Genomic DNA, 12,127 nt, shown 5'->3' with positions numbered 1-12,127 from the left:
TCTTGTTACGGGGCTGGACGTCAGTGCTACAGTCACACCGCAGTGCCTTGTGAACTGGAAAACAGCAAATGGGTTCACGGTTCAGATGAGCTCTGGGAGCGCAAGATCTTCCTGGAAAACCCGCTGAGCTTGGTGTGCATGCAGGTATTTCAGACCTCATCCGGCTCTAATTAAAACTCATATTTCCAGTCTGTGTTCACCCAAACAACGTGGAGTCAAACCACAAGAAAATCTGTTATCACTCAAATTGGTACATATTTTTTCATACGACTGAAATATTATATAAAATCATGAACTGTTAGATGTAAAAATAAAAATTGAATTCAGACACCGATTCCCATGCCACCTTTGTCTCACCTTCCAGGGGATGTGAATCATAGGTCACAGCTGCGTGCTGAGGGCACGTGCCTTGAGATCAAAGCCTTTGCCACTGGAGGAAGTTATTCGTGTTAGCCCGATCCACAAACCACGCTTTGTGCCCTCCCCTGTGCGCGTTCATGCCAACGTTGTAAAAAGTAATGTGTTTGAATGATGCTTTAAAGTGCTCTATGCAATTAAGTGTGAAAGCAAGGGGGGGTTAGTTTTCCTTCAGTGTACATATGAAACTTCCAATAAATTTAAGGTCCTTGGGTGTGTTTGGGGGAGGGAAAGATTAAAAAGAGGAAAGTTTTTGAAAGGAACAAACACTTCAAAAAGGTAAACCTGAGGTGTTTTTCCCCCTTATAATATAACAAATGTTTTTATAGCTGGAAAATCTCTACAGAGCAAAAAAAAAAAAATATGTACCAAAAAAAGTACACTGATTCCATAATCACTTGTGCCCAATTTTCATCTCACTTTCCAAAAAAAAAAAATTACCCCTTTTAGTATTTTTCACCAAGTATTCCAAACCGCCCTCACCTTGGCCTATGTGTTAAAGGTTGGAAAATACCTGTTGCTCTTTACTCTTTGTTAGCTGCCCATCCAGTACAGAAGTTTGCACTAACTCTCTGTTATGTGGATGTTCATATTCATTTTATTTTTTTAATGTTTACTTATTTGAGAGAGAGAGACTGAGAGAGAGAGAGAGAGAGCATGAGCAGGGGAGGGGCAGAGAGAGCCTGAAGCAGGCTCCAGGCTCTGAGCTGTCAGCACAGAGCCTGACATGGGGCTTGAACTCGTGAACCGTGAGATCATGACCTGAGCTGAAGTCGGCCACTTAACCGACTGAGCCACCCAGGCGCCCCACATTTATAGTCATTTTAAAGCATTCCTCTGAATGTCCTAGCTTGCTTATGAAACTCTCCAGAAAAATAAAAGCATATATTCCCGGTGCGATTCAAAACCAAGACTCATCTGTAGTATGTGTTGTTCAGATGATGGTCTGGGTAAGTAGCACATCCTTATTCAATTTTAAGGCAGCATTAGCCACACAGCCTCGGTGTATTAACAGAGCAATGAGTAACATTCAGTGACAACAACAAATAAAAATAGAGGAAAAACAATAAATTCAGAGAGCAGCATCACCAAGAGAGTCCTAGAAGCAAGTGCTTCTCAAATGTCAAGCCATTCATACCCTGAGCACACAGAAAATTCTACACTTCCAACACTGTACCCTTGCTTGAGAATGTTCCTGGCTAGGAAAATGGGCAGAGCAGGATAAATGAACTAGTGAAGAATAAATCACAGTGCCTGGCACACAGTAAGCTTGGTAGCTAATAAAATCATTTCACGTTGTATGAATTCACGTTAGGCAACCTACAGGCCCAGTGCCAGTGAGTCACTCCAGGTACGTTTAAGGAAGCAGCCTCACTGCCTGCCACATGTGCTGTGCTAAGCCATCCTCTTTTCCTTTTATTTTTTGTAAATTTCACCCTCCTCTACTTTAAGGCCTTTAAAATACTGGACTGCTGGGTTCCACTGGTCAAGCTTTTAGATTAAACATGTACTAACTACCATACATTATATGGAATGAAACCTCATGGTTAATGGAAGAAACTTGGGCTAAATTAATTCCCCAAAGAGTAGCAGCCCTCCTAATACATTCAGGGCTAGAAGTTATGCAGGTCCTAGAAAAAGTCATTTATAAGAGTTGAGCCCTGTAAAGGGTCCTGCGTTGATTGACCATTACATGCTAACGTAAAGCAAGGGAATGCACAGCAGAGCCTCTTCTCTGCAACCTTTATCTAGCTGACTCCTGGCACAGCCAACATGCCGCAGGCTGTCTGTGAAACACCGAGATGCCAGCAGCCTGCCAAACGTTATGAGTAGTCCATTTCACACTCACAGTTCATTAGTTTATATAATATGAAATTATATAACTGGCATCCAGGGTTTAGGAATAAATGCAACTGACTTGGAATGCCAGAGGAGGTGGGAAGCCACAGAGCAACAAGAAGATATGAGAGAGCATGGGCAAAAGGAAGGTTGGGTTTTGCTAGGCATCAGCCCAAGGGGGAGCCTTGCACAGCGCAGCCACAACAGCTGATGCCAAATGAAGCCTGGGCCATTGGTGTGCCCAGAGGGGTCAACCAGAGATGAGGTGGGGACTGCAGCAGGTGCTGACAGGGCTAGACTGACCTTAGGGCCAAAATTCCTGCTTCCTCATTCCTCCCCAACAAACCAGGGCTGGGCTCCAGGGAACAGAAGCCAGAACCAGACTTCAGAACTGGGGAAACAATCACCATGATAATGAATACCACTTATAGATCTCTTACTTTGTACTGAGCAAGGGCTTGTGTGATTCAAATGCATAACCTGCATGAAGCCAAGTGGCCTTATGGTCCAGTCCTGACATGGAAATGCAGTCAGACATAAAAACCTGGCAACCAAGTAGCAATTGAAAGTAATTATAGTCCCGGTTTCACTTTATCTTGAAAACAGCACAGTTACGCACTTTTAAACTTCTTTAAAATCCTCTTATCTTTTTTTATTCTCAGTGCATCTGTCTCACCCTAAAGTTGCTCCTAAAATAACCCCCCTATAAACTCTTCCCTCTCTCCACCTTCCTCCCTTCCTTCCCTATGTATGGTTTCTTTCTCTCCCACAAGGAATCCTCTGCCCTTTCTGGTGTGAGTTCTCCCTCCCTGAGTCTTCCAGCTTTTCCTGTCACGCACTGCACGCTTGGGGAGAACAGTCAGACAAAACGGGCAGAGGGGTACGGGAGAAGATCAACGGATATAAAGACAGGAAGAAGCTGTAAATACAGGTGTTCAAACATTTTTTAAAGGTGTCTATTATCTTCACATTAAGCCTCAGAGGCAGGTGATCCCATTAAACTTATGAGAAGGTAGGGTTTAGAGGTTCAGTAACCTATCCAGTAACTGAAGTGGGAAGAGTCAGGATACAAAGCCAAGGAGCTGTGACCTCAAAACCCTTGACTACTGTTTGCCTTTTCTAGAAAGTGTCAAGTTCCCTGCTTGGATAGTCTGGGTTCACAGCTAGAATGCTATTTCACCTCTTCCCAGATTTGAAAAACGACAACAGAATCTAACAGATGAGAGATCAAGGACCAGAGCAAAAGCAAGGCCAGCTGTCCTCGTGGGAGAGGCATTAGGTGGCCCTGTCGGAGCTGGTAATCTATGTTCCTCCAACTTCTTGAACAACGTATATAGGGAAGTTGGACGCTAGATTATCTGTGTATCCCAAGCTTTGGAACTCAAGTTCTGAAAAAAAGTATTTGTTTTGAGAGGGGGAGAAAGAGAGAGATCACATGCGCAATTGGGGGAGGGACAAAGACAAAGGGAGTGAGAGAATCCCAAGCAGGCTTCATGCTATCAGCACTGAGCCTGAAGCGGGTCTTGATCCCACAAACGGTGATATCATGACTTGAGCCAACCAAGATCAAGAGTCAGACACTTAACCGACTGAGCACCAGAAATTAAGCTTTTAATGTAGTATCAGGCCTTCCCTCATCCAGGGCCCAGAAAAGCCTGCTGGTAACTGACATCATGCACTATAATGATATGGCTGTAATAAAAAATTAATTTGGTAATAAAAATTGTTTATTAAAGTGATTAAGCCATTGGGAGAGTTTAATGCTATATTTATAAAACAATGGAATCAATGAGGAGACTCATGAATTCTTTTGAATCATCTACTTGGGAGAAAATATGTTATGTAAAAGGAAATTACTAATGACTTTTCAAAATTCTCAAGGGATTATATAATTTACCCAAAAAATCATTGGAATGTTTTGTTTTGATTAAAGAACCAATTTAAAGTTTGGAAAGCAGAATTGAAAGAAAAAATAGGTCCATCTGAGAATAGAGAAGTATCAATATCAGGCTCCCTTGGGGTCAGGACTGGGACGACTCTTGTTTATTGATTTAGTAATGATGCACAGGAGTAAAATCTCCACATTTATAGCTAGTACTCAGTACTCGAAGAGTGGTGGAGGGTTCCAGCAATGGACAGCTAAAATGTGTGAGTATGAAAAAGAAGTGATGGATGAAATTCTGTGTTAAGTACACATTTAGAAAAAATAGTCTAAGCTTCATATACGTTTATCTGCTTTAGCAGCTTTCATATAATAGTAAGATGAGGTATAAGCAAATAGCTAAACTGATAAAAATATGGAACTGTAGACCAAGAGTTAAAAGTTTCAAGCTAGGAAAGGTATTTATGTGTGAGTTACAATACCAAGACATCTAAGCCAGTAACAGAGGAAAGCTGGCTACTCTGTTCTTCCCTCTCATTATTTTCCCACTATTTCCTCTTTCTGCAGAGAGAGAGAAAATGAGAATATAGGTTAAATAAATGTGTTCATAGATTGTGTGTGTGTGTGTGTGTGTGTGCGCACGCGCGCACGCGCGCATGTATATACATGTACAATTGCCTAACAATCCTATATTGATCTGTGTTCCCATGGTCACATCCTGGACCTGGATTATTCATCCTTGTCAATAATCAACTGATCTTTATCTATAGAATCGTAAACTCCAGACAATTCATTCTCATACTCTAATGTCCTATTTTTCAACTTCTTCTTGAGCTTCAATTCCACTAACACTGTTTTCTTACTTCACAGAGATCTCCCTTCCTAATTCTTCCAGACAATATCCCAGATTATCAGTAGCCTTCTGTTTGTACTTCCCTCCCAGCCCAGCTTGGACTCTATAGCTATTCAAATGAATTGCAGTCCCACAACTTACTTCCTTCATCTTACACCTCGGTTAGTGAGTAATGCTGGAGAAAAACACTCAGTAATGCTGTTAAAAGATAAACTGAGGCATGATTCAAACTAGACAGCACCAAGCTAAAAGTGATTAGGGGGGCACCTAGTTGGCTCAGTCAGTTAAGCATCTGACTTCAGCTCAGGTCATGATCTCATGGTTCATGGGTTTGAGCCCCACATCGGGGTCTGTGCTGATAGCTCAGACCCTGGAGCCTGCTTCGGATTCTGTGTCTCCCTCCCTCTCTGACCCTCTCCTACTTGCATTCTGTCCCCCTGTCTCAAAAATAAACAGTAAAAAATATAAATAAATAAATAAATAAATAAAGTTTAAGTCAGCTAAGTTTTTAATAAAAAAGGTACTGAAGCAAAGCAAGGAAATTATTTGATTGGCTATAGCATAAGGAGTTGCCTTATTTGGGAGAGCCTAGTTGGCTATTTGTGATTGATTGGCTTCAGGCTTCATTTTCTTAGATTCAAGTGTGTTGCCTCTGGTTTAGGTTGGGGTTTGCTTATGTGGGTTTGCTTACGTAGGCCACCAAAGCATTAGAGCCCCTCATCTAATGGCCTCCTTATTTAATTACTTGAACAATGCAGGAACTACCCCAGACTGTCCTGTTTCCCTTACTCAGAAGAGAGTATTTCTTTCTCTTGAATCTCAGAAGACTGATCATGTCTTATCCCCTTTGTTTCTCTAGAATTTTTCCCCTTGTTGGTGAACTTCACCATTTAGGACATTACTCTGGACGCAGTATTGCACTGATTGATTGCAGGCCAGACAAGTGTGCAAGGACAGTGGGAACCTACTGTAGGCTTTACAGGGGTGGTGACAATGGCAATAGAAGTGAATGACTTTGAAGTATGTGTAGGCAGTTGAATCACAAAGATACAATAATTGTTGGATGGAGTGCATGGGAGATGAGGTTGGAGTGAGTGTAAGGTGAGGAAATTTCCGGTTTGAGAAACTAAGTGGTGATATCTTCACTAACACAGGAGAATACTGGGGGTGTGGGGGAATCCAGGTTTACATGGAAAAAAAATCATCTATAATATAAGTTTGAGATAGTTCTGAGACTGCCTAGTGGAGAGTGCTCTCCAGAAGAAGATTCTGAGGTGGAGACATAAATTGAGAAGACAACTCCATATAAATGATATTTGAAGGCAGGAAGTGAAAGAAACCCTCTAGGGAGAGAAAACAGAAGACAAAAAAGGAATTTGTTCTAAGGAACTCTAACAACTTATGGAGGGGAAGGGGAGAAAGAGCCATCACTGAAGAACAAGAAGGTGAGGACAAATGGATACAAGGACAGTATGATATAAGAAGCCAATGGTGGGGCACCTGGGTGGCTTCGTCGGTTAAGTGTCTGACTTTAGCTCAGGTCATGATCTCACGTTTCGTGGGCTCGAGCCCCGCATCTGGCTCTGTGCTGACAGCTAGCTCAGAGCCTGGAGCCTGCTTCAGATTCTGTATCTCCCCCTCTCTCTGACCCTCCCTTGCTCACGCTGTCTCTCTCTCTCTCAGAAATAAATAAAACATTAAAAAAAATTTTTAAAAGAAGCCAATGGCATAGACCATCTTAAAGAGGAGAAAGTGGTCAGTTATATCAAACACTATTAAGGAGTTAAATAAGAGGTATCAAAAGTGTCTATTGTTCTTTGCAAGATGAAAGTTTTTGATGACCTTGAGAGGACTGTTTCAATGGGGAGCTGAAGGCAGAAGCCAACCTGGAGTAGGTTGAATAGAATTTAAGACTAGAGGCAGTGAATCCAGACAACTCTTTAAAGAAATCTGGCAAAGAAGAGAAGAAAAGGAGTCAGCATGGTGGTGGGGGCATGGGAGCGGGGAGGTTAAGATATGGGGACATGGTTTAAGTGATGATGGGAAGGAATCAGTAGAAGGGAGAGGTTAAAGATGTGTTACCCTGGGCACAAGAGGCTGAAGTGTGGTGAAAATCATGGACAACAAGGAGGGCAAGGACCTGAGAAGCCAAACATCCTTCAGTACCTCAATTTGTTCAGGGTTTCTCTTCTACAACCTTCTAAATCTTTTATATTTTTTTTCTTTTGTATTGAAATCATTAATTCATGGGGCACCTAGGTGGCTCAGTCAGTTGAGCATTCAACTCTTGGTTTCAGCTCAGGCCATAATCTCACAGTTCATGAGTTTGAGGCCTGCATCAGGCTCTGCGCTGACAGCTGCAGAGCCTGCTTGGGATTCTCTGTCTCCCTCTCTCTCTGCCCCTTCCCCACTTGCTCTCTAGATCTCTATAAACAAACAAACACCAAAAAAAATTAATGGGGCGCCTGGGTGGCCTAGTTTGTTAAGCATCCAACTTTGGCTCAGGTCATGATCTCACAGTTCATGAGTTTGTGCCCCACATCAGGCTCTTTGCTGACAGCTCAGAATCTACAGCCTGCTTCAGATTCTGTATCTCCCTCTTTCTCTGCCTCACCCCTGCTTGCGCTTTGTCTCTGTCTCTCAAAAATAAACATTTAAAAAATTTTTATTTAACTTTTTTAATACTTTTTTGAGAGAGAGAGAGAGAGAGACAGAATATGAGTGGGGGAGGGGCAGAAAGAGAGGGAGACACAGGATCCGAAGCAGGCTCCAGGCTCTGAGCTGTCAGCACCAAACCCAACAGAGGGTGGGGCTCAAACTCACAAACTACAAGATCATGATTTGAGCCCAAGTCAGACACTCAACTTGACCGAGCGACCCAGGTGGTCCAATAAATAAACATTTTTTAAATGTTTTTAAAAATGTTTAAAACATTTTTAAATTTTTAAAAAATAAATCATTAATCCACCTGGACATGATGTTTATGTATGATATGAGATTACCATTTTTATTTTCTTCTAGTTTGATAACCAGCTATCCTTGGGCCATTTGTTGAATGGTTTAACCCCCAAATGTGCCCTGAATTCATTCTGGCCACACTATGCCTCAGTCCTGCTGTATTCAATCCTCATGACCTCTGGCCTGAAGTACCTTCTTCTACTTCTTTTCTCTATAGTCCATATTCTGTACAGTACCAGGAAAGTTATCTTTCTAGATAACTAAAAAAGTATCTTTTTTCACATTTCTAAAAACACAAATGTGACCATGACACTCTCCTATTAAAGACTTTAAATAACTTCTCTTTATTACCTGTGGAATAAAAGCCCAGCCCCTAAGCCTGCCATAGTTAAAATGTTTCATAATACTTTTCTTTACAGTATTTCTTTGCTTATCAAGTCATCCCTATTTTCTGTCATTGTCAACATTCGTACTCAAATGCTGCTGTGTAGAAAATATACAACTCAGATTTTCAAATCCTTTCTCAAAACGACTCATTGGAATCATAACTGATAGATATTTAAAGTTCTAATTAATTTATTTGGTATCTACTATGTATTAGACATGGTATGGTATTATAAGTTTCAGAGCTTACAACCTAAAGAAGGACAGAAAACATTAATCCAAATATCTGTTTAAAAGGGAAGACATAGGGCTGCCTGGCTGGCTCAGTTGGAAGAGTATGTGACTGTCCATCTTGGGGTCGTGAGTTTGAGCCCCGTGTTGTGTGTAGAGATTACTTAAATAAATAAAAAAAACCAAAACTTTAAAAATAAACGAGAAGTTATAAGTAGGAGGCATTTGAGTAAACTGCTAGGAGAGTTCTGATGAGGGAGAAATGACATTTTATTTGATGGAAATCAGCAAAGGCTTTGTGGAAAAGTTAACTGGGTAATGAAAGATAGATAAAATTTAGAAAGTCAAAGAAGAGAATGCGAGGACCTTTTAGGTACAGGGATAGCCTCAAGCAAGGCAAAAGAAGTGGGGAAGTGTGTGACCTTGAAGATGGAGCAGGAGAAAGATGAATGGCTAGAAAGGTAAACTGAGGCCAGAGCACAAAAGTCCTTTAAAGGACAAGTTAACAGACTGGGCCCTGGTTATTTAGCACTGGGAGTCAGTGCAGTTAGGGGATTGACATAATTAGGTTGTGACATAATCAGATGGGTTGGAATGCAGAGAAATTAACTCTAAGGGTATGCACTAATAGTCTAGGCATGGTGTGCTGTTAGCTTCTTCTTTGAAGCAAAAAAGCCTGAAAGAATGCAAGAGAAATTTTAAAACAGAATCCATAGCCGTTAGATGACCAACAGGAGGGAGAAACTGGTCTAGCTCATCTTCAGAAAATAACTATGGTGAGAATTTATGAGAAATCCCTGCCTCTGGTGAAGTAGCATTTATATTTGCATTTGCCTAAATGGAGTTTCTTGTACTTTTTCTTTTTTTGGTAACTTTTAATTTAAAGTTGTTTTCAAAGCCTAACTTTATGCCTGAGATTAACCGTTTTATACTTGTTTCCCTTACCCTCCTCCCCTTTTACATGTGACAGCTTCTGCTGGATATGGTTGGGTCCCCTGACCAGGACCTCCAGGAAGCCGCAGCTGGTTGTATCTCCAACATCCGCAGACTGGCTCTTGCTACCGAAAAGGCAAGATACACTTGAAATGTGAACAAGCTACCAAATTTTACATGACAGAGAACATGTCAGTCCCACGGCCAAGAAGCCTAGACTGGGAAGCATTTATTAGCAAATCCTTTACAAATGGATAAATGTCTGGATAAAAAGACAGGAATTAAATATAGCAAAGGGTGCTACTGATCCAAAAATGGCATAGATATTTTTGTTCTATTTAACATTTTAGGGACATGCCATGTAATGAAATGTAAAGCCCATAAGTTTGTGATAATTTTACAGGAATTTGAGAAAATAGGTATACGGTACATAAACCTATTTTGGTGAGGCTTTTGTATCTGTGATGATTTTAATAAAAGGTATGGCCTTCCCGGTGTGCAGTTTTACAGTCATTCCGCATGTATTTAGAATTCTCTTTCTGTTAAACCCATCTCACTGCCTTTCATTACGGTGTTGTCTGTTTGATCACTTGCAACCCACAGGAGAGCTCTAGGGAGACGTGGTGATTTCACGAACTGTTATTAAACAGAATTTAGATTTGAGCAGCAGGATCCAGAGAGAGCATCCTGAGATCATCCCAGGTTTCTCCTCAATACGATCGAACATCGGAGAAGATCATGTGTAACTGTCACTGAACCAGATCATGCAAATCACAAAAACATAAGCAATGAGTAGGGTTTTTACTTTGGGGCTTACAAAGCATAAACAATTATATGTTTTATTTCTCTCCTAGGACTGACCAACACTTTTACTGAAGAATTAATTTACACTGATGTAAGGATACTATTACTTCACATAAAATTGCTTGGAATTTCTGAACTCGTTTGTAGCACACAAAGTCCTTTTTATTAAAAGTGGCCACAAAAGATTAATAGCGTTTTATCAGGTTGTGGAAACATTAGAGGCCACTTACAAGAATCGCATTTGTAACCTCGGTGTGCTGAAATGTTTGGGAATTCACTGTCCCAAGCATCTCATACTAGCCAGGAAAATAGCTTTGGACGCACCAGCTCCATAAACCGGCAATCTCAGTTAATTCTTTGAAGAGCAGGCTAGGAGGTTTTATTAAAAAAATATTAAGTACTGTCTATGTTTGTCAGAATTGGGAGGAGATCATAAACTTAATTGAATTAAATGTAAATAATTTATATGAAATGAAAAGCCTGTACAGGATGAAAAATTATATTAGTGATAGATTCTCTGATAAAAAGATGTTTCTGAGAATTTTAAGTTTTTGTAAAACACCAACTCATCTTCTCCACTTTTCAGAGGAGGTTATAAAAGAAGATAATAGGAACAGGGCAATGCTATTAATTGCAACTAAGAATTGAATTTAAATAATAATGTAAATTCTTTAACTATCAGCACACTTCTAATGTTAAAGTTACCATTTAGCTGTGCTTCACAAACATTAAAAATATTTTAGAAATCATGGATTATGACAGCTATAGAAAATAAATAACATTATTCTATTTTTACTAAAGGAAGCTTTCACCAATGTCTTAGGATTTCAAGACATTCTTGGAATTAGTGGGTCCTAGGAACAAAGAGAAGTACCAGGTAAACAATTGCAACACAAAAAATACTGGATGAGTGATAGTAAGAAGGATTGTTCCATTACACTATGCTTGATAGAAGAAAGCTGGAGGTTTTCATTTTTTATGGTTAATAAATACATGAAAGAAAAGCAACAGTGCCATTTTAAAAGAAGCTAAGCACTTGGAAACAGATAAAGGAAATTAACATGAAAATCATCCTGTATGTTTCTAAGAATTGTTTTAAATTCTTAAACTCTAGAAAGTTGGTATTCTTATGAACTACAAATGAGAAGCTGAATTTAAGGATCAATTTTTGGCTCTGTGGAAGTGTGTTTTCGAAATGTCGTAACAGAAAACTCTGATCTTACTAGGAAAATGTCAAAGATAGTGAAAGTGCTCACAGCTATCAGAGAACAAACATGAGGACAGTCACACCATTTCTTTGCTACTACACGCTGCAATGGCACTCATTTTTTTTTTCCATTAGTTTTTGGTAAGTGTTTTTTGTGTTATATTTATTTTCTGCTATTTAAAGCTGGCAACATTCCTTATAAGTTTTCAGCAACAGTTCTTTTTTTTTTTTTTAGGTTTTATTCTTCCCCAGGACATCCTGGGAATCCAATATACTCTTAGTGATAGCCAGCTGTTTCAGTATGAAAGGAGTTCAAGGTGGAAGGAATTTTAAGTAGATACTCTTTCATCTCCCAGGGTCTATGGTTTGCAGGGCTTCCTTCTGGAAATCCCTGCTGTGATCAGTCTGCTGTTCATAGTGGATGCTCTTTTGTTACTATCAGGATGACTTGCACTACAAATAACTGGTTTCTTTTTCTTTTTTCTTCCTTCCTTCCTTCCTTCCTTCCTTCCTTCCTTCCTTCCTTCCTTCCTTCCTTCCTTCCTTTCTTTCTTTTTTTGCAGATAGTTTATTGTCAAGTTGGTTTCCATATAACACCCGGGAGAGGGGGGGAGATGGG

General features: G+C 40.2%; 1 protein-coding gene across 1 annotated transcript in view; it reads left to right on the top strand.

Moving 5' to 3' along the window:
* ODAD2 (outer dynein arm docking complex subunit 2) overlaps positions 1–9,979 on the top strand; it is a 171,086-nt gene extending 161,107 nt beyond the window's left edge. Inside the window, exon 19 of the mRNA XM_039254766.1 lies at positions 9,535–9,979. Coding sequence (XP_039110697.1) covers positions 9,535–9,648 — 114 coding nt within the window. The 3' untranslated portion in view covers positions 9,649–9,979. The remainder of the gene's footprint in view (positions 1–9,534) is intronic.
* The last annotated feature ends 2,148 nt before the right edge of the window (positions 9,980–12,127 follow it).

The sequence above is a fragment of the Hyaena hyaena genome, unplaced genomic scaffold (assembly GCF_003009895.1).
Source record: "Hyaena hyaena isolate Hyena2069 unplaced genomic scaffold, ASM300989v1 scaffold_498, whole genome shotgun sequence".
Taxonomy (NCBI): Eukaryota; Metazoa; Chordata; class Mammalia; order Carnivora; family Hyaenidae; genus Hyaena; species Hyaena hyaena.
This window is presented reverse-complemented; position numbering and strand designations above follow the sequence as displayed.